The sequence below is a fragment of the Dendropsophus ebraccatus genome, chromosome 11 (assembly GCF_027789765.1).
Source record: "Dendropsophus ebraccatus isolate aDenEbr1 chromosome 11, aDenEbr1.pat, whole genome shotgun sequence".
Lineage (NCBI taxonomy): Eukaryota > Metazoa > Chordata > Amphibia > Anura > Hylidae > Dendropsophus > Dendropsophus ebraccatus.
Window position 1 is genome coordinate 75,516,881 of NC_091464.1, and position 23,874 is coordinate 75,540,754.

Genomic DNA, 23,874 nt, shown 5'->3' on the forward strand with positions numbered 1-23,874 from the left:
GAAATATTTAACCACCTGCGGCCACCACTATACTGTTTTATTATTGAGTTCAATGTATATAGACTAACTAAGCTCTACTATCTCCCTTAGATGACTGAAGTCATAAATAATAAATATTAACTACCTGTAGCCGCCACTAGGTGGAGCTTACTGCATACTGTTTTATAATTAAAGGAGAAGTCTGGCCAGACCCATTTTTTTTTTTTTTTAGCAAGTGCTGGGGAGGATGAATAAAATATTGTGCTCTTACCTTCCCCGCTCCAGCGCTGGTGGCCACATCCTAATGCTCGGTTTCCCGGGTCCCTGCTCAGACCAGGAAGTGGCTCAGGACCTGGGGACCAAAGCAGCAGTATGTGGCCACCAGTGATGGAGCGGAGGAGGTAGTAAAAGCATGTTTTTGTTTTTTTTTATCCTCCCCAGCATTTGCAATTTTTTTTTTTTATTAAAGTATTGTTTTGCCCCCCCCCCCCCAAAAAAAAAAAAAAGTTATACAAATCACCAAATCACCAATGTACACTTATTACAGGAAATGCACAGAAAGTGCACTTACTACTGCATTAAGGCTTCACTTACTGGATAACATGGTGATGTCACTTCCTGGATAACATGGTGATGTCACAACCCCACTCCCAGAGCTGTGCGGGCTGTGGCTGCTGGAGAGGATGATGGCAGGGGGACACTGAGGGACACAGGGCACTGGAGGGACACCGAGCATCCCACTTACAGTATTGTCTAAACTCTAAGACTCCCTCATAATGTTGAAATATTTAACTACCTGTAGACGCCACTAGGGGGAGCTTACTGTATGCTGATTTATTATTAAAGGGGTAGTGCGGTGCTACACATTTATCCACTAAATAACACACATTACAAAGTTATACATCTTTGTAATGTGTTTTATTTAGGTGATTTGCCCCCTTTTCCGTGTTCCCCCCCCACCCCCGGAAATGTGATGCCGTATATTCACAGAATCACTGACGACCCTGGCCGCCATCTTGGGTCGAATACGTTATCACCAGGCAGCCAGCCTTACCGCTCCAGCCCTCCCCTCATACCGGCCCCCCTGTTGCGCGTCATCAGCTGCTCAGCCTCGATTGGCTGAGCATACCTGTGCTCAGCCAATTGCGGCTAAGCAGCTAATGACACGCCAGAGGGGGACGGCCTCCTGAAGATTACATCATTGTCCCAAGGTGGCGGCCAGGGTCGACAGTAATGCAGTGAGTATAATGCACCACACTTCCGGGTTGGGGGGAACACGGGGAAGGGGGGCATTCACTTAAATAGCACACATTACAAAGTTCTATAACTTTGTAATGTGTATTATTTAGTGAATAAATGTGTAGCACCGCACTACCCCTTTAAGTTCAATGTATACACAGCATTCACTAAACACTAAAATTCCCTCAGATGACTGCAGTCAGTATGGTATTCTATGAAGGACACTAGGGCCTCTTACCAGAAAAATGTTCAATAATAATAATGTTAATGTAATCTGCAATCTATTAAGATACAAATAAACGTGTTCAAGGGTAAACATCTTAAAATGTTTTATAAGGTATGAGCTGAAAAAAAAAGAAAAAAGAAAAGAAAAGAAAACTGGTTAAACTGCATTTTACATAAACCCAAGGTGAAAAAGTAGCAAGCAGACTTTGCCCATAGCAGGTGCCTGATCATGTGTGAGGAAATGGCGAATACATAGGGCAGCCTATCTCCACCCTATAGAGGAACTTGCCTAGAGTGGATAGAAGACAGAGGGAGAATTTCTACCTCCTGGCTCAGTAGGATTAGGTCTTGCCGAGTACATAACAAGTAAGACGGTACACGTTTCCACTGTCATCCGATGACAGTAATAGAGATCACAAAATGTGCAGCCATTCGTGTATGGCATTGATGGCAGCTAGCTCCCGGCTCCATCTAACACATCTCGTTCCTCTACAAGGTCAAGACATGTTTCCGATACTATAACGTTAGCATATTTGTGATGCCTTCATATAAAAATATGCCAATACCAAAAGGCATACTCTTTTGGGGGGTTGCGGGCCCATGACAATGTGTAACAACCCAAACTCAGAAGGTCTACAAATACGAGAACTGCCAATCCCAAATACACGACTCTGTTATTATTGCCCAACCACAATGTACAAGTAATGGTAAAGTGATGGACACTCACCCAAACACCGGTATGGGACCACAATGTGAGTGTGGCTCTTGCACTGTTTGCGGCCTCTCTTGCACCAGTTATTGATGGTGACGGGTTGGTTGGCTTCTACCACATTGGTTATCTGTAATTCTGGGTAAACCTGAAGAAGAAAGGACACAATAACATTCAGTCAGAGATAAAAGCTTTCTAGTAATTATTTCATGATCAGCAGCTAAAACATAAAGCAGAATTAGTCTTCAGTCCAACTCTGGTGTGCAATGCAGGTCAACATGTAAATGCTGAGTGTTCACCCATCACCTGAGACCAGAGGTAAAGTTGGGACCTGCTGTGCTTCAGTATAAAATCCCTAACAAGACCTCTATGCCATAATGACATCGCTGGCCATCAATGATGATGAACTTAATTTGAATTACCCTTTCACACAGGCACTGTTGTAGCAACAGACTTCACAGATCAACAGTACATAAGAAACTTTGCGCTTTATCTTACCAGACAAAAATGCTTCCTTCCTGTTATATCTTACCAGACATAATTGCTTCCTTCCTCTGTTATCAAGCATTCCCTGCCTTCAAAACTGTATTTCACTCATAAAAATCCGCTCTGCACTGCTCTTGTTCCCTACTGTAGCTAGCTCAAGAGTCAAGTTAAAAGAAAGGGGAAAAGGAGAAGAAAGGTAAAGTGCCATGGTGCATAATTAGAGAGAGACAGCTAAGAGACAACTCTGCAAGTAAGACATCTCACCCCTGGGCTTTACACACAGTTTAGACTCTATCATGGCTTCCATGCCGCTGCTTTTGAGCACAAACACAAAAGGACAGGATCTCCTCCTCTGTCTGCAGACACTATAAACATTAGACTCCGCTCATCAGCTCTGGGAGAGATGGAAATTACAGATTGGACTGACAGAGCAGAAATCTTCAGATAAATGTCACATACAAGATATATGACAACCCTCACGTACACACAACTCCATAGCCTATCCGGAAGTCACCTGAAACGACAGGTACACTTTAATGGGTGGAGAAAAATCACAGATTATGAGTGCAGATTAGTGTGGATATAGGTTTGCACCCAAAGTGGTGGAGTGCAACTCTACCCTGCACTATCTTGGCCCTGCTGTCAGTAAATCCCCTGCCACCTGTTGATTCTGTCCCAGTCTACACAGCAAAGCTGACAAGTGAGCTGCACGCAGCAGGAAACCCCAGCTTAGTGGGTTTTTGCTCTAAAATTCAAATTCAAAATTCATAAAGAAAAGTATAAAAAACACCAACAAAGAACGCGCATTTTTTTTTTTCATGATAAATTACTTTTAACAAGAAGTTCTTTGGAAAACATCAGGCCACAGGCTGCATTTATTGCCCCCAGATGCCTCAGGGAGGCTACCAATAACTAAGCGTGTATGTTCTCACACACACAAAGCAGTGCTGGAGGAGGCCTCTATGTGACAGTGAGCAATGTCCTTATTAAAGTTGAGTTTGTGGCAGCATATTTAGTAATGCGGCTGGTGAATACCATTACACTGTTATAATGGTTTCAGCGTAAAATTATTTCCTTAGGATGTGCATCTGTGCTATAATAAACAGCGAGAAATAATGAATACTAGAGCTGTGCATTACATCAAACCACCCCCAACGTCTTCTCCAGCCTCTCGTGTGCTTCCAGCGACAGTTACAAATGATTGCATGAGTCCTCCCCCGGGACTTTCAGGGAATACGAGATACAAATTGCTACTCATTTTCTTTGCCCCTCTCCTTCTTCCTTCCTTCCTTCTTTTTTTCTTTCTTATTTTCGTCACAGGAGAAAAAAAACATAACGGAGGTAAAAAGCAAAAAAGATCTGTCCCTGTGGTTCTAATAAAATGTATAGAAAATTTTAATGGGTACTGGATGGCACATGTATATATATATATATCATATTCTAATAGCTACCTATTCATTCCATTGACATTGATTGGCATTGAGGTTGGCAGTTGGCATTGAGGGGAATAGATTAGGTACCAAGTGATGCAGGAAAATGGACAAGCTTAAGGGTCTAAACGACTCTGACGAGGGCAAAATTTTGATGTCTCGTCAGGGTATCCACAAAGTGGCTGGTCTAGTAAGCAGTGGTTAAAACCTACCATGAAGGAAGGTGAATGGAAGGTGTCAGGTGTATTGCCGATATATATTTGAGTACCTAACTTTTATTAAAGGGCCCTTTTTTGCATTTATTATTAACATTAAGAATTAGCAGTAGGGGGCAACTCAACCTCTGTGCTGCCACAAATGACTGTTTCAGGAACTGCAGGGCCGCTGAAGCGGAGACAGTTACATATCTCTAGCAATAGCTGAGCCTCTTCCCCTCTTTCAAGGGGTTATCCGGTGTTAGGAAATTTGTTATATAATGCTGTCCTTCTGTAGTGTCTCCAGTGTCCCCCGCTGACTGCAGCCTTGTAATTTCCAGGATGAAACGGTCTCAGGAGTGACAGCCCGCTCAGCCAATTACTGGCCCCGGCGCAGTCCTGTCTAAGTCCGTGATTGGCGGAGTGGGGTGTCAATCCTGGGACAAGTTCATCTCGGAAGTGACGAGTCAGAAGGGACCCCAGAGACGCCGCAGCAAGTCACAGAGGGAGCGCAGAGAGGTAAGCATGACGTGTTTATTATATTCACCCGCAGAGATGAGTTATATAAAATAAATAAAATCCTAACACTGGATAAGCACTTTAATGCCTATTCTTAGGCATATTATCATTGGAATAGAGATTACACTGGGGGAAGCTGTCTGTGTCACTAGCACTGCAGTTGCGGCACCCTTTAAAAGAGCAAATGGCAGCTGACAGTTATCCCCACTCGCAGTGCTACAGAGTGCTACACCTGCTGCGCCAGTGACACAACTGCAAGGTCTATTCTAATGCTAACATGCATTAGAATACACATTGGGAAGGCTCAGTATCTCCAAGCTGCAGCGCTAGTCATATGCAACAGTGTCAGGACCAGGGTTTGAGCAGCCCTGCAGTTGACAACACAGCCACTGGTGGCAGCAGAGGGCCATTTTGAACCTTTATTACATTTTATTTATTTAAATCACATTACAAGTTATACAACTTCTCTCTCAATCATTGCTGGAATAATATACACATTGAATACAAAGGCTAGCCTGTCTGGTCTAATCCCATAGATAAGCTACCATAGCCCAAACTGCTACCCTGCACAGTTTCTCCTGTAATGATAGAAAGGTGTCAGATAACACAGTACATTAAAGCTTATAGTGTATAGGGCATGGTAGCCACAACCTGGTTAGGGCTCCTTGGTCCATCCCCAAAAGTGCTTACAATGGGCACAGGAGCATCAGAACTGGACCAATGGCTAATGGAAGGAGGTGCCATGACCTGCTGAATTATTCTTTTACATCATGTGGACGGACGGCTGTGTATGGATCACTTACCTAGGAACACATGGAACCAGGATGCACTATGAGAAGACGACAGGGATGTTGTGCTGGGCGCCTTGGCATCACTGTGACACGTACCACCTGCCTAAACATTGCTGTAGTCCAAGTACTATCTGTCCATACCCATATACACAGATACATTGCCCCCTCAGTAGCTACAGAGCCTTAGCCGGAACATTTCCAATGCAGCAGAAATAGATGGGTGGGCGCAGCTGGCGACATTTAGCCATGCCCCCTGGTGTACTGTGTCTGTATTACAGGTCATCATAACCAGTTTAATGTGGGCGCTGTGGCCGCTCTCCCACATTCAGTATGTAAATGATATCTGCATTATACACCAGTTATTCGTAAAAAAAAAATATTACAAAACGGTAAATCATTCTTTCTAAAAAAATTCATAACATTTGTTTCAGAACTCACAAAAAAAAGCTTGCCTTTATTTTTTTATTTTCTTTGTGATGCCGCCCCGGGCTACATGTTCTCTAAAAGGTAATATAAATATTGCAGGAGAAGGAAATTATTATATTAAAATTAGGCAGCCATTAAGCGTGACAATTGTAAACTGCTGGTGGAATGCCAATTATTCTGCCACGCGGCAAAGAGAAAGCTCACCTCCTCCGAGAGCAGGCAGAATTTTATATTCTTATTCCCCGTGCGAGCCGAGCTACTCTCAAGAATCGGAAATTTTAAAGCAAGCGTTCACATTTCAATATAGTTTTGTGGCTATATGTATATAATCTGCATAGGGGGTGGGGGAATCTGCAAATGCATTGCATCAATTCTAGTACTGATCCTGGTTAACAGACCATTATAATCCAGAGCTGTAGTCACAATTCTGCTGCCTGCAGAGCTGAAACCTTACGTTCCCCGCTGCTTAAAATGTATGTGCACAGCTTGGCGGAATCTTGCGCTGTCTGAAGAGAAGTCCTTACATTAAGTCGCACAGGAGAAATGAACTGTCCTACTGATTCGTAGAAGCTCAGCGACATTATTGGAGGGGGGTGTCTGGTGACTAGCTTGTCAATGGACTCAGCAGAACAGTGAATGCAGCTCTGAAGTATAATGCAGGATATAAGTTTGGTAATGGAAGTATGTACACAGTGACTCCACTGGATGAATAATGAGTGCAGCTCTGAAGTATATTACAGGATGTTACAGGATTGTTAAAAAAATAAAAAAAATCCTAACACCGGATACAGGATCGGTACCTGACTATCACACTAGAATTTTTCAATTGCCAATCAGCTACCATAAAATGTAAGGTCTTAATAACTTTATATTATAGAATCTATACGCAACATCCGTGTATTTTATTATGTCCCACAATTCTTCAGGAGGAGACTTACATCCCCCTAGGAAGCCAAGTTCAGCAGAACAGCAGGTGCCATACTATATACCTGTATGGCAGCCATGAAAGCTAATGTTAATGCGTTTCCTAATGCACTGAGCCTTGAGCTATTCTCCATTGTATTAGACCATGTGATAATACTTTACATTAATAACTATTGTGTAGTCTCCTATGAAGCCTGGAATCGCTGAGTGCGGCCAGGAGAGCTCTCAACCCAATGCTGGCTCTTATGGAAACACAAGTGATCAAGAAAGGTGAGAGAGTGCACGGACAGAACCACGAGCCCTAGCGTCTGATGTACAAAAATGTAGGCTTTTTTCCCCATGATATTTTGTATGACTTTCCCTATTCATTAAACCGATATGACTGCTACTAAATCTACAATACAAACAACAATACAATACAAGTGGATTATTCATTTGCTTTTATGACACCTCTTCACATTAGGTCTTTACAGAAGAGATACAGGTACTGTATCAGCTCGTACTAGGTTGATATACTGGAGGCTTGCCCATCCATCTGTATGCCTCTAGCTGTAGGCTGCTGCAGTGCTGTATAGTGTGATGACAATGACCAGCTGAGGACTCCAAAGAGAAGGGGGGGGGGGGGGGGGGGAGAGAAGGGAGAAAAAGGGATAGAGATAGAAAAAGAATAAAAGAGAGAGAGTGAAAAAAAAATAAAAAGAAAGAAAGAAAAAGAAAGAAAAAGAAAGAAAGAAAGAAAGAAAAAAACAAAGAAAGAAAAAGAAAGAAAAAGAAAAAGAAAGAAAAAGAAAGAAAAAGAAAAAGAAAGAAAAAGAAAGAAAGAAAGAAAGAAAGAAAAAGAAAAAAAACAAAGAAAAAGAAAGAAAAAGAAAGAAAAAGAAAAAAAGAAAGAAAAAGAAAGAGTGAAAGAGATAAAAAGAAAGAGCGTGAGAAAGAAAGAAAGAAAGAAAGAAAAAGAAAGAGAAAAAGAAAAAAGAGAAAGAAAGAGAAAGAAACAAAGAGAAAAAGAGAAAGAGAAAGAAAGAAAGAAAGAAAGAGAAAGAAAGAGAGAGAGAAAGAAAGAAAGAAAGGACGAACGAATGAACGTACGTAGAAAATAAAGGGAAGGAGAGATAATATGGCGCAAGTATTAGGAGTGGCCAATATCAAGAACCTGGCTGTGGCCGGGCCTATGATGGTATAAAACCCAGGTTAAAAAAATGTGCCAGTCATCACCACTTGTCACAAACCGAGAGGGACAGAACTCTTGAACTCAGAGACTTGTGGAATCAGTATTACGTCTCTCACTGAGCACCCATGGGACGTCATTGGTCGGCAATTGCAAAGGGAGCTGTCAGCAGCGGATCCTGACTTGCGTACACAAGGGCATTCAGCGTGGCAGAACGTTTCTCAGACAACCATTAATATCCCCACTAATAGCATACCAGGTATACAAGTGTGTGTCTTTCTGAGAGAGGTTTTGAGTGTTTTATTTTCATTTCATATCATTAACAAGTCTGGGATTTCCATAGTCCACGGCTTTTCCTTCTTGGTGTTGCTATTTCAAAGTTAAGCAGTGCATATGGACCATATTGGAGTACTCCTACATTATATACCTGAGCTACATTGGGCTTTAAGATCTGTTTGTCTGACCTGGTTTGTAACACTCTAAAAGGCGCCCTTGAAGAACAGCCTCTCTTTCCTGCAGGTGCTGCAAAAGTACCCAAGATGATTGCTAAATACATTTCACAGTCTCTTCTCAGACAAGAACCCTAAGTAAAGTAATCAATCAATCCCCACGGAGACTAAATTCACCCAGATACTGACGGCGTGGCTTGACACAAATAACTTTCTTAAAAGTGACTATACATCATCTATCCTGACACTACAAAGAGAGATAAGCCCCAGTTTTCGGTACAAATTACTTTTTAGCAATACTTAAAAAGATGTCATTTCCCTCATCTGTCTGGATGACATGCTAAAAGACAACTCCATGGCCGCTTCTCAGAGCATGCCTTGTCTCAACCGGTGATGGGAAAGTGTCCACCTGCACATGGCCATTCATTTAACACTTGAGACTCTTGAGTAGAATACTCTCGGAGATGAAAGGTGGTCCTCTAATGACCGACTTGATGTGCTCTCTCTATGGATCCTGATGAAAGAACATAGAAGAAATCTACCGGGTTTGGTATTTTGCCCATTAGGTACTAGACTGACTGCAGTCATAATGGCCAATTAACGCAAAGAACTACAGACAAGGACTTATCCAAAAGGTCAAAAACAACAACAACTCTATAACCGATCCATTCAATCAAGCGCAAATAGCTGGACAGTAAACCGGGAATACACTCAGCTTCTAGCAATGAGCGGCCGATGGCTGACGATTCCCTAAACACCTGACATCTTACCTCTCCCCACTCCTGGTCTTCTCTCCTGTGCTCCGCAGCTTCCCGGTCCCGGCAGCTGCAGTGTCTGAGCGGCCTGTCGCTAACGATGTCCATGCAGCCCTTACTGCCCGATTATCAGTGCTCCTAATAGGTCCAGTAAACAAGTGACGATCTAGCAGATTGGCACTCGTTTACTAAAATGATCGGGCCATAGTCAGCCAGTGTAATAGAACCCTAAAGGCCCCTTTTAGACAGTCCAACTCATGGTTGTAACTCGCACCTATTGGCACTCAGCCATTTACACGGCTCAAATATCCTGCAGATGGGGCTACATTTGTTTCATTTAGGCCTCCATAAAAAACCCCAATCAGCAAATGTTTTTATTGGCTGATCACTGGGCCAATAGTCAGAAGTGAAAGTTCATTCGGTAACTGGACCGTGTAAAAGGCCTTTAACTAGCAAAGCGAAGTTGCCAACCTGTTCAGTTTCTGCAATGTTCGGCTTTTGACTCCCAGTGGCTGAAGAAGTTGAAAGGCTGCCAGGAGAAAATGGTTACAGCCTATGGGGAGTTCACTCAACACTAGCCTTAACACTAAGGACACAGACAGTATATGGCACCCCCTTCTCTCCAATACATATACTGGAGGCTAAGTGGCTCCTGTACGGCATTCCGCTCTGCAAAGTGTACGGGAAAAAAATGAATGCTATAGCACACATATATGGGTATGTATACATATCAAGGCAATTTATATGATTACTTCAATGTGGTTGCATGAATTAAGTTGTGTGAAGGTTCAGCAAATAAGTGTCCATTACAGAGACTGATGCTCCTTTTTGAGTCCCAATTGGGGACCCTTCAGACTCATTCAAACTGTTCTCCTATCTACTATACATACGTATCTAATGGACTGAACTTCAGGCACAACAACTTCATACTATGCTGTAAGTCTGCTTCATTAGACTGATGGGTAGGTCCTAGACTTATATCCAGAATATGGATAGTTCATAAACATAAAAAAAACAAACATCATCTATATATCAAAGTAAATAGTAAGTAATTGTAACACCTTCGAAGCCATCAGTGACACTTACGATCTGTGTGATCTTCACTTTAGGCCATATCTACCTTTCATGCCTTTGAAGCACCAACACGATATGTGAAATGTGAGATCACAGAATCCTCTTCACATAATTGTAGCACATAGAAACATTTATTGTGAGTCAATGGGTAACCTGCTCTTTTTACATTTTTCGTGACCTTTAGATGGCAGCTCAGGTTCTGAATATACGTCCCTTGGGGGTATGAAAGAACAATGCGTAGAGGGAACCTGTTACTACTATGAAACACTAGAGGTGAGTATCATTAAAGGGGGATTTACGCCTTTCACATTAAACATCTTTGAATAGGATTTATATATACTGCACCATAACAAACACATGTGCTTAGAGGGGTCAGCGAATTTTACGTGGGCCAATTATCAGCACAATGTGCATTACTAAGAACACTTATTCCTGATAATCAGCCAGCGTAAAACTGCCAGCAATCAGCCAATGAACTAGCAAACACTCATTTGTCAGCTCACTGGATCTTTGTGTGGCCATTAAAATTATTGTTTTTGTCTGAACATTGCCCTGTGTAAAAATGGGATGTGTGGCCAATAGAGATGAGTGAACCGAATCTTATGATCAAGTTTGTAAAGATAGTGGCCGCACAATTTAATACAAAAAAAAAAAAGTATGCTCACCTGTCCACACTCCCCCAGTGTCCTCCTCCGGATCTCCGATGCCCCCTGCTGATCACAGTCACCTCAGGTGATCACTGACTAAGACAGGACAGCAAGAGTGACAGCCAGCTAAACCAACCACTGACCGCAGCGCTGTCTTGTCTTAGTCAGTGACCGCTGACTTGGCCGCTGCTGGAGACACCTAAGATCAGAGGACGATGATATTGGGGAAGCGCGGACAGGTAAGTATTGATGAGTGAACTTGTGAATTACACAAAGAGCTAAGCGCTCATAATCGTTTACCTCTTTGAGTGCAGTTTGTTTAAGGTTCGGCTGAACCCAAATTTAACTGGGACTGGGATGAATTTAAAGGGTCAAAGTAATAGTACAACAATCATTCATGTGGCTTGGCTTACCATACTTAATCCCCCCCCCCCCCATTCCCTCGTTCCCGCTGTGCAACCTTCTGGTTACGTTTGTGTTCTCTTTCTGCCAACTTCTGCGATCATCCTGTCCCTGCTCAGCTCTGTGACTGGCTGAGCACTGCATCAGCAGAATGGGAACACAGCTGGGGTCAGAAGATTTCAAAGCATGAGCAGTAGGAGGGATAACTATGGCTGGTTTATTGTGCTATGCCAGGGGGGAACTGTAGCCAAAGTTTGTATTCTTCCCATAAAAAATCTTTAAAGGGGCAGTTTTTCTTTAAAATGAACTGGTGCCAGAGATTTGTAATTTTCCTCTATTAAAAAAATCTCAAGTCTTCCAGTACTTATCAGCTGATGTATGTCCTGCAGGAAGTGGTGTACTCTTTCCAGTCTGACACAGTGCTCCCTGCTGCCACCTCTGTCCGTGACAGGAACTGAACAGTAGCAAATTCCTATAGAAAAACCTCTTCTGGAAAGGATACACTACATCCTGCAGGACACACAACAGCTGATAAGTACTGTAAGACTTGAGATTTTTTTTTTAACAGAAGTAAAATACAAATCTCTGGTACCAGTTGATTTAAAAAATTATATATATATATATATATATATATATATATATATATATATATATATATACAAAAAAATTGGCAAAGAATCAATCTATACTGAGGCTTGATAACATCTAGCAAAGATGTTAAGAAAATAATTGTAGTAAAATGGTGACCATTAAGGTTAGACTGGCATAACCCTTTGTTCTAATAGGGAATGTTTACACCCAAACAGAAAGCATTGTGCTCAGCAGCTCATCATTACACCATGGACAGCCTGTCTTTGGATATTTGGTACATAATATCAAACCCAATTACAATCTTTCCATTTTTATTTTTATTTATCCCTTTATTAAATTCTAGTTTATCTTTTTCCATCTCTGTATTAGGAATCGCTGGAAGATATTTTGTGAACCCCAAGAGCTGTCAATTATGCATGTTCAGCTTTTTTTTTCTGCCATGTTTCTATATTTAACACTGCACTGTCCCAGTTTCCATGCGAGCATCTCGCACAGCAGGACCTCCTCCAGCGTTGCGAGACTGAACAAAAGTAAAAGGCGAATGTTTTTTTTTTGATTTGCAAAAGATCAAATGGTCGTTTGCACATATGCATTGCAAATAGCCAACCTGATGCCGAGATGTAGTCGGCATTGTGTCATTACGGTCCAAGCAGCGGGAGAGAAGAGACATAATAAAGATGAAATAAATAAAAATAGCAATGAACAGTGTGTGGCTGGCAATGGTAACATGCCACAGATGGGAGGATTTTTAGCCAACACAGCCCTACACAGAATGACTTGCCGTAAATCATCTTAGCTTCAACAGCTTTTATGAGTCATCTCCCGAAACTTAGTCATGGAGAATACAGTGTGCCGGCTATAAATTGTGTTTAAAGAGCAAAATGTAGCACTAAGCATCTAGAGAAGCCATTTTAAAATACCCCAGAATGATATTCATAGTTAATAAAGGGAGTGGATTCATTTAGAACCCTCATTTATTAACCCGCATAGAGAGTAGCCCTATGTCATTTATACAGTCTATTGTTTTTGAACCGTGTAATGCTTCATTTGCCCTGTGGGGGAGCTGTAGGAAAACATAACACTTGCAGACAGATACCCTCACAGATTATGCTAGTGGGACAAACTACTTTTAGGGAATTTTTTTTATAAAAAATAAGATTTTAAAGAGTAGAGAAAGTTATCCTTTTTTGAAGAAATGTTAAGGGTCATGCATTAGAAGATACTTCCAAATCACATGATCTTTGTGGGTGAAGTAATAAAGTGTTGATGAAATATTTGATACCATTTTACAATGTAGGTCATTTGGGGTTTTCTTATCTTTTGTGTTCAGTATTAGCATAAAGTTATGCCCAATCTACAGTATCCATAGGATATAGTATACCTAAGAGACTGGGGACGGGGTCTGTCTGTGACCTCAGTAATGGGGACCCTGAAATCTGAGCTGGGGCTTTGTATATGTGCCACAGCTCATTTCATTTTCTGAAGAATCACTGAAAATGGACAAAGCTACATCTCTACACTACTACCATAACTACACATCTCCAAAGAGAATGTTCTTGAAATTGTGGGGGCACAAAGTGGTCAGGCCCCTTCTATCACTTTGTTAGGCCCTATCACATGGGTACAGTGGATAGGGCATAACCTGTCAAAACATATAAGCTATAAGAGTTCAGATCCAAGAACAGTGGTCATCTCCCTTGCTTCACGAGTAAATAACGTGGAAAACAATTCTCCTAAACCTGGAGGACACACAGGGTTGGAAATGTTCAAATGTTGTGCCATAAAAGCACTTTTCCTTCATTTTAGTTCAGGCATCATTTAATATTTTTACCCATCTCCACTTCTCTAGAATTTTCTCTAGAATCGATTCACTAGAACATAAACTAAAGACTTTTACAGACCTGTGACGAAGTATTTTTGTACTGTAATGAATAAAAAAAAAAAAAAAAAGTTTTCAACCTGTCACCCCCGTGCCGCGTCAGAGCCGGGCCGACCCCCGCTAGAGCCTCTTATACTTACCTCGTTCCCGAAGTCTCGTTCCTGGAGCCGGTCCGAGGATGGAGATGTCACCGAGGGAAGTCCGGCGCGCGCGCTGTTGAGTTGAGTCCGACGCCCATAGAGAATGAATGGAGCCGTCATTTTCTATGGGCGTTGGACTCATCTCAGCAGCGTCGGACTCACCTCAGCAGCGCACGCGGCGGACTTCCCAAGGTTATATCTCTGTCCCCGGACCGGCTGAAGAAGCAGGACTTCCGGAACGAGGTGAGTATAAGAGGCTCTAGTGGAGGGTCAGCCGGTCTCTTTAAGTATGGAGCTAATCACAAGTGTGAGATTGACTCAGACTTTGGCAAAATAAAATTGGCATCAGATAAAATGTCGAGCTAATTTCTATGCATGTGAACAGGGTTTCTACAACTGCTTACACACTTAGGAAAATTTATGTACCCCCCCCCCCCCCAAAAAAAAAATAAATAAATCTGTGAGGGCAATAGCATGTTACCTACATGTGACAAAAACACTAAGGACTAATTTCACTGAATGACTATGAGGCCAATCCTTGAGTGAATCTGCAGCACACCTAGTTTGGAAATTAGATGCAAAAATACATGTCAAAATAAATTGGCATTGTGTGAATTGCACCTAACAAGACTGGACCAATTCTAGAAGCCTTGTGGCCAATCTTGAAGGCCTAAACGTTTGGAGGTCTACAGCCTGGACATGATGGGAAGAAGATGTAGAATACAATCTCCCTCTTATCTATATGGACTTCCTCCATGACTTTCCTGTATATTCGTGAAATAAGATATGAACCACTAAAAAATTTTTTTACAGTCAGTCATTTCATTATTCATCTTACAATATGAAAGTAATAAATAAAGATAAATGTTAAAGCCGGTGACAGGCTCTGTCTTAGACTAAAAGCGTAGTTCAAAGTGGGAATGAACAGGGTCCTTTGATGACATAAAAGTACACAGTGTTCCGAAAATGTAGGAAATTAATTAAATCTGATGCTGCGCCTCATAACGAAACATAATTACTGGCGCTAATTAGCCAGAAGTTGGGAAAGGATTCTTCTTATTACAGTAATATCGCCATTGTAAAGTGATTATGTGGTTGCAGATTCCCCAGCAGAAGGTCATCAGGCGACCTGCTCCGTAATGGCAGCCTGGATCTGTGCACGTTACGGGGAGGAGAGATTTTCTTGTTTTTTTATTTTTATTGAGGAATAGAGATGACCACAACTAGAACATGCTCGAGTCGGATCGTTTGGAATCTGAATACCATGCATCCAACGTTATCAGCCACCGGTATTCCAATGCCGTATGGTCGGACTCAAGCATGCTCCAGTTAGGCTCATCTCTATTGAGGGGTAATTTTCAAGGGATTTTTCCGAGCACATTTACATATTTGACACTTAAGAAGTTAAAGTATTGATGTGCTGGGTAATAATTCCTTTTTTTTGTATACCCTCTTCTTTTTTTCTCCATTCAACTTTCCATTTTAGGTTTCATGAACTTGGCAAAGTCATCTGCCAGTGGCATTATGGTAACAAGTCTGTACTAGACATGAGCCATGGGCTATATCCATGTTTTCCAGGACTCCCTAGGGCTGTATTTAACTTTGTCAGCCACTGGTATTCAAATGCAGACTCATCCGAGAAGCGATCATCTCTAGTCTGTTCCATATAAAGTCATGTGACCCTACAGGACCCTTATTATCGTTCTGTATATTACAGAAACCATCATGTGCCTAATACTGGGGGGAAACAATCATTATAGTGTAGGAGACGACCTTGTGTTCTAGCTCAGCATTTCCCACATGGATTTTCCCCTTGGATCCAGGGCTCTACCTTGACACTAGTGACACTGGATGACCATGCAGGGTAAAATCTTAAAGACTTTATTAAATCATATTTATATGAGCAGGTAAGAGGAATCTGCTGATAGGTACGTTTTGCACAGGAGAAGCCAAGTAGGAAGGTATGTGTCCTACCGTCCTTCTCGGTGCCATTCCGATGCAGTTAGTTGTATTTTAGACTGTCCGGTGAGACCGTTAGGCGAACTGCCTGCCCCATAGTGCTGATCCAGATCAACTCTATAGGGCAGGCAGTGCTCTAATGGCCCCCAGTGCTCCTAACAGTCTCCCCGGACGGTAGGGAAAACAACTAACTGCACCAGAATGGCACCGAGGAGGAAGGTAAAGCCCCTATGACACCGAGCAATTATAGTTTAAAAATTCACTATAATGAATGATAATATTTATTTGTATAGCGTCAACAGATTCCGATCTGTTGGAATGATCGGAAATGAGCGATTATCTGTCAGTGTAATAACACCCAACGGTCAAACGCCGAACGAATTCGTTTTTGTTTTTCAACATGTTGAAACATTATTGTTGGTAGTTTTCATATCTGTTCACGTAATAAGTCGTTCACTGATAAAACATGTTGTGTGGGTCGTCCTGAGGATCGATTAGCGGCCATTAGACAACATAAAAACGATCTTTTATAACAGTAATCTGTGAACGTAATAACCTCAGATTTGTTCGCGACAAAATCGCTAGTTTTCACTAGTGATCGATTGTTACAGCGAATCTTTAAACGATAATCGCTACATGTAATACAAGCTTAAGAGACATACCTTTGTCCTCGGCGTCTCCTGTGCAATAGGGACATATCAGCAAATTAAGATTCATCGAACCTGCTGATAGTTCCCCTTTAAAACTATGGCATAAAGGAGCAACACATTTCTGTATAAACAGCCCTGAATTATGACAAAAACACATAACCTGAATTTCCTGGTTTTAAAACAGAATTTATTAAAGAGTTTTAGTTTTTACGCTGCATATTTGATCCTTTCTTTGCATTTATTACAGGGCCGACACATGCAGAGGCCAGGAATCATCTGGGATACAGATGAACACAGCCAGATCCAGATGTTTTTTTCTGATAAACAATACAGCGTCTGCACCCCTCAAAGTGCCTTTTTGTATTGAAGTGCATAGAAAGTAAACCTTGTAGTTCTGCAGAGTATTTGGATGGGCCAAGGATTCAGCACTAAAAGATGAGGCACTTAGCAGATAGAAGTCATTTTGCAGGTTAGAGAGATCTTAATCCAAAGGAAGGGTCAAGTTGCCATTATAAACATTCTCTGTTGTTGTCCTATTTTAGCCTTATAGAATATCGGACCTGTTCATTCTGCTGACCTGTTCTTGTTAATGGGGTACTCTGGAGAAGAAAAAATGTTTTCAAATAACCTGGTGTCAAAAAGTTATACAGATTTGTAAATGTTTTCTATTTAAAAAAAAAAATCTTGTCTTCCAATACTTATCAGCTGCTGTATGTCCTACAGGAAGTAGTATATTCTTTCCAGTGTGACACAGTGCTCTCTGCTGCCACCTCTGTCCATGTCAGGAACTTTTCAGAGTAGGAGAGGTTTTCTATGGGGATTTGCTCCTACTCTGGACAGTTCCTGACATGGATAAAGGTGGCAGCAGAGAGCACTGTGCTAGAAGGGAAAGAAAACAGGACATACAACAGCTTATAAGTACCGGAAGGGTTAAGATTTTTCTGTAGAACTAATTAACAATTTTTTGACACCAGTTTATTTTAAATCAATTTTTTCCACCGAAGTACCCCTTTAATAATTCAAAACTATATATTGCTAAAACCTGCCGTACTTTCCATAGTCCCCAGTTAGAGGATAGAAGCCGAGGATCAGATCTGGCCTTCTGCATTATTGGAGAGGTTGAAAACAGCTGAGGAGCAGAGTTATGGAATATTTAAGTGTCCTCACATTACACGCCATTGTCTGGGCTTTTTTGACAGCTGTCACAACAAACACGACGGCCGGCAGCATACATTAAATTATGCTCTTAGAACAGAAAGGCAAAAAGTGCCCAGGGGAAATGCTAATCAGATATGTTAAATTTGCTTCTATGCAAAGCCCTAAGAAAAAGAATAAAAATAAAAGCACAGCTGCGCAGTCCTCTCATGTACTTGGGGGCACAAATCAAATTATACAGTACTATTCTCTCTATGACATGACGGTGACTTTGGTGAAGACGCTCGAGTGTTGAATGGACCTGGGTGTAAGAAGTGTGAGAATTGATTAGACAAGGAGATTGGTTACTGGGAAGTGTATACACATACAGTGCATGCTTGGGGGACATACTTATTTCTATTGACTTGGTTTGTTGGCTTGCTGTATATGCTTTTATTATTAAATTATTTTATTTTTATATAATATTGAACATTAAATTTCTCTGTTATTTTCTTTAATTTAAACCAGGTTCTTAATATAGTGCAAATAGCTATTCACAGATAATATAGGATTGGGATGATGCATTAGTGACTATCAAAAGGGTAAAATACATGTTGAATCATCACCCCTCCGGGAGACTAACAATCCATTCCATACTCGTTATTATCTTTTCTGTCGCATTACCCCAGTTCTGAGCTGCTGCTTTCTGCTGAAGACACAGGAGACTGTGTGTGAGCTGTTCACTTCATCTCCGCTCTAAACCTCCCCTCCCCCCCCCCCCCCCCTTCCCTTCCGAGATGGCTCATATAAACAGTGACTCTGGAAGGCTGTCTCTGCACTCTGCGATGCCGGGAGGGTTAATTACAGTGAGGTCACCAGCAACTTTGCCTCAGATTAACCCTCCTGGCATTACAGAGAAAGCTGAACAGGGATACTGTTTATATGAGCTGTTTTGGAAGGGAGGGAAAGGAGGGGGTTCACAGTAGTAAACAGCTCACATACAGTTTCCGGTGTCTTCAGCAGAAAGCAGCTGGCTCAGAAATGGGGGAAGGAGATTGAGCCCTTACAATTTGTTCCATACTGTTATCAGTCTAATTTTTCATATAACACGGAACCAAAGGACAGATAAGCGATGTACTGGACTATCCCTGCCCAGGTTCAAGTATCAATTTAGTCTTCGCGGCACATTAATAAAACAGCCAAGAGAACATAGTCCACTGGGAAAAGAATATAGAAGAGAGATGTAGCTATTCTCCTCTAAGAGAGCTTTCTCTCTGGTGCCACCTATTGGAGGTAGCAGCCAAAATCAGTAGTAGTAAGAGCTGGAAGGATACCACTTCCTCCTGGAGAAGATTCTGAACCACAATGAAATTGAAGGCAATAAGAATGGATCATCAAATATTAAGTTACTGGAAAATGCTGAACGCAGCAGCCTGACACTGAGCACCATTTAGCAATATCAAACAGAAGGTTAAAATTTGTGAATATTTTTTAATTTACAAAAATGCTGCAGTGAGTGGTAACATTGTGAATTGGGAGCATGCTGAGGAGTCATTGGTTACCCAACTGGTAGTTCGCAAGAGAAGAAAAAAAAATCAGTAGTGTGCTTGCATGCTCTTGAAATTAATGGTAGACTCAAGCATTTAACCAGGTAGCCCCTACATTTTTTCCTTTTAATTTTTGGTATATTTTGTCCCTCGAAGGGATGTTCAACGGAAATATACAAAAATTAGAACTCTGATGGTATGCCGGCAACTGCCAGCATACCGCCGGAGATTTAAGTTACCTTGCAGAAAACTATTACACCGGACCGTTAAATTACCATCCCAGCAGTGGAACTGGTCAGAAAGCCTTCAATCTGAACCCATATAAAAGCCGCCATAAGACACAGTTCCCTTACTCCGCAGCTTTAAAGTAGCTGCATGAAAATGAGTCCTAGTTTACAGGAGACATTTGCCTTGTGGCAAAGACGTGGCTGTGAAGTGAAAAGAGGGGGGAGTTGCTTAATTGACACCAAACCGAGGTGAAGAAGCTGCTGTAACAATTCGAGCCCTTTAATGTGTTACTTCTATGCAACCTCCATCTCTTCACTCCGCCAGGTACGCTAGAAATTTTTGATCCTGGAGAAAACGACATTTACACTTAACTGTGGAAAGTTCAGGTTTCTAGCATTTATTAGATCATATGGAGGCGGCTATTATTTTGTCCATTTTTGCGAAAAATACGATAAAATAAAAATGTTCATTCAATTCTTTATAGAATATGTATTTTCTGCTAAGCGCCGACAGCTCCAGAGGGTCCAATACAACTGGAGTAATTGTATTTTTATTACACAGGTGACTCCAGTGTAAATTGTACATACAAAATACATGGGCAGTTGTCCAGGGGCTAAAAAAAAACAAAAAAAAAAACTGGTAACTTTTTTTGCATCTGATTTAGTGCTTGTGGTTTTAATATTTTTTGTTAGCTTTTTGAGACTCATATGGCCAATAATCGCTTTGTGTATTAGCACCCTAAAACTTGAGAATTCACTGGAGAAAAGGAGGGCTGAAGTGGATAAAACCAGTAGTGATTTTTGGGGGAAGTGGACGAGGACCTGCAGTGACTTCTGGTGAAAATGGACGAGGATCTGCAGTGACTTCTTGTGGAAGTTGATGAGGGCCTGCAGGGACTTCTGGTGGAAGTGGACAAGGACCTGCAGTGACTTCTTGTGGAAGTTGACTAGGGCCTGCAGGGACTTCTGGTGGAAGTGGACAAGGACCTGCAGTGACTTCTGGTGGAAGTGGACAAGGACCTGCAGTGACTTCTGGTGGAAGTGGACAAGGGCCTGCAGTGACTTCTGGTGGAAGTGGACGAGGGCCTGCAGTGACTTCTGGTGGAAGTGGAAAAGGGCCTGCAGTGACTTCTGGTGGAAATGGAAAAGGGCCTGCAGTGACTTCTGGTGGAAGTGGACAAGGGCCTGCAGTGACTTCTAGTGAAAATGGACGAGGACCTGCAGCAACTTCTAGTGGAAGTGGACGAAGACCTGCAGTGACTTCTGGTGGAAGTGGATGAGGACCTGTGGCGACTATTGGGGGAACTGTACGAGGACCTGCAGTGACTTCTATTGGAAGTGGATGAGGACCTGCCATGAATTCTATTGGAAGTGGACGAGGACCTGCAGTGACTTCTGGTGGAAGTGGACGAAGACCTGCAGTGACCTCTGGTTGAACTGGACAAGGACTTGCAGTCACTATTTGGGAAATGGAGTAGACCTATGGTACTACTAAAAAGTTGCAACAGCTTCTGTGACTTAAACTGGCTATGGCTAAAATTTGTCCAATTCTTTTCTGAAGAGTGGCTAATAGAACCACAAACTACATAGCAACCACTATGAGGTAAAAGTTATGATTTACTTGGGTCAACAATGACTAACAACTTGTTGGAACACTGACAAAAAACGTAATACCTTAAAAAAAAACAAAAAACTTCATTATTTTGATTACTTCTGCTTTTATGGTGCATTTTGATGACTTGCTCCTCTTTGTTAAGCACAGATGAACAGTACAATGTCAGCAAATGAAACCTAATAAATTCAGACCGCAGATGTGCATTATCCCACAAGATTGAAGAGTAGATTGAGGGCATCCCGGCTGACATCTGCTTTATGTATTTGCTACATGAGTTTGCTGTGTGCACATTACGCAGTTGCCTTTTCAGCAAAAACACTTGAACGACACAGAAGCCTTTTTATTCTATTTGGTGCTCTAGGTTTACATGATATATTGTTCCCATTGTTGTGGTTTAAAGAAAAGAAATCAATCACAACATTCTGTTCTTTTCATAAACTAAAATATCTCTGTAAATTTCAAAAAATTCCAAAACCTCAAAACAGATGTTCTGCTCAATTTTTGTTTCCCAGTCAGTAAATGTTATGACTAGTAAAAGCCGTTCCAACTTCATACATAAAAAGACTACAAGAAAGAAGTAGGAAGCTGATTTAATTACCGTACTGAGGATTCCAGACTCCTTAGGAGTAGTGTTAGGAGAACCAGTCAAACTATTCAGGTTCGGCAACTTTCTCTCGACCTGAACACCCAGCATTTGATTCCCTGTACCTGGAGAAGTTGGATGCCGCTGCCAGGAAAACATGGATTTGCAGGATTCCCTAAAGGTGACACCCAACTTCTCCAGCAATGGGAATCAAATACTGAGCGTTTGGGTTCGGAGACCATTGACGAACCTGAACAGTCTGAAAGGTCTTCTAAACTTTACTTAGGAGACAAGGAATAATTTTCAATAATTGGAAATTTTTCGTCAGCTGAAATGCTTTTTGGGGATAGATAAAAAAAAATTTTATCAGAAGAAGAACAAATTATAATCCAATGACCAGAGAATTTTGGGATCCAATTTTAGGCTCATCTTATATGCAACTCATTTAGGTCAGGGACAGCTTTGGCTGCCCATGCAAGATGGGAATTGTAGTTTTGACCTTACAGCTGGAGGGCCGCAAGTTCCCATCCACGATTTAGGAGAACCTGCTAAACATATGAATCCAAGTAGTTGCTCCTTTAATTTCCCACTTGCAAATTTTCTGATCATCCAGATGACACTAATAGAAAGTATATTTAACAGGGTATTCTCAGTTCCTGAAGTTATCCCTCATTCACAGGATAGGGCATAACAAGCTGATTGATGGGGGTCTGACCACTGGGACCCCCACTAGTAACAATATAACAAAACGGTCTCCCAAATAAATGGCTATCAATACTTAATGGTCAGAGTAAGGACACCCAGCTACCCTGCTGATCAGCTGTTCGGTGACCGCACTATAGTGAGAACAGAGATAGAAGCAGTTGGCTCTGTTCCTTGTGCAGCCTCAGGTCCTATTGAAGTTAATAGGAGCCTTAAAGGGAACCTGTCACCCCCGATACCGGGGTGACAGGCTCCCGACCCCCACTAGAGCACCTTATACGTACCTGATCGCGCCCGAAGCCCGGTGCGCGCGCTCCTGAGATGAGTCCAACGCTCATAGAGAATTACGGAGCGTCGGACTCACCAGTCATTCTCTATGAGCGTTGGACTCATCTCAGGCGCGATCAGGTACGTATAAGGTGCTCTAGCGGGGGTCGGGAGCCTGGCACCCCGGCATCGGGGTCGACAGGTCCTCTTTAAGGCCCTATTACACAAAACTATTATTGGACGTTACTAGTCTTGTGTAATAGAAGACAATGATCAGCCGACATGAACAATGTCAACTTATTGTTGTCTGTCAAACGACTAAGATAGCAGTGAAATCTGCTGCCATCGCTCTGTGGAGTAGAAGTGGCGGCAGTAGACCTATATCTTCTATGGGACGATCTAGCAATCACCTGGGCAGCTCTCCGCGTTCCCCTCCACCCCGGCTCTTACTTGCCCGCTGCCCACAACGGTAATATAGGCGGCAGCAAGTGGGGAACGAGGAGCAAGCAAGCACTGACAGCACTAATTTGCTCCTCTCCATCGCCCCGTGTAATAGGGGCTTTATATCAGTGATATACAAGAAACTAAGCCAACTACTGGGCATAGGTTATAAACTGGCTTATCCTGTAAATCCTCATTAAAATTTATTAGGAAAGGTTTGACCTAACACAGTAAAAAATGAAAATTTACTTTTATAGCATAAAAAAAGGGTAACCAGGATACCTTTGGGATGCACCCACAAAACAGATCAATATGCATTGCACTATATAGTATGGTTAATTTTTATTACAGGCATACACTTTACGTATAGACGATACACTGTGCCTACAGCCTAACTATTCCCCCCACACACACACTTCTCAGGCGTTCTTCACAATGTCAGGTTTATTATTAGAGTTCCTACAAGTCTCCGAGAGCTAATTTTCATGACTGGTTGCTCTCACAGATTAAAAAGGTGGAACAGGCTGTCATGGCTCAGCGCCACTCACCGAGAGCAGAGAGGGAAGCGGGAATAATAATTATATTAGTGGATATAACTTATTAAATGTGCTGTAAATCTGCTTTCACCATAGGAGCAAAGTTAATCTGCGTGTAAAATGTTGAGCGTTCTTGAAGAACCAGGTTTATAATAAGGAAAAGTGACCCGTAAAGAGCCTTTGCGT

The 23,874-nt window shown here is 41.9% G+C and overlaps 1 protein-coding gene across 4 annotated transcripts in view; it reads right to left on the bottom strand.

Moving 5' to 3' along the window:
- APP (amyloid beta precursor protein) overlaps window positions 1-23,874 on the bottom strand; it is a 178,328-nt gene that overhangs the window by 100,121 nt on the left and 54,333 nt on the right. For all 4 annotated transcript variants that reach the window (XM_069945834.1, XM_069945833.1, XM_069945832.1 and 1 more), the window contains exon 3: window positions 2,171-2,300. In XM_069945834.1, the coding sequence (XP_069801935.1) occupies window positions 2,171-2,300 (130 nt within the window). The remainder of the gene's footprint in view (window positions 1-2,170; window positions 2,301-23,874) is intronic.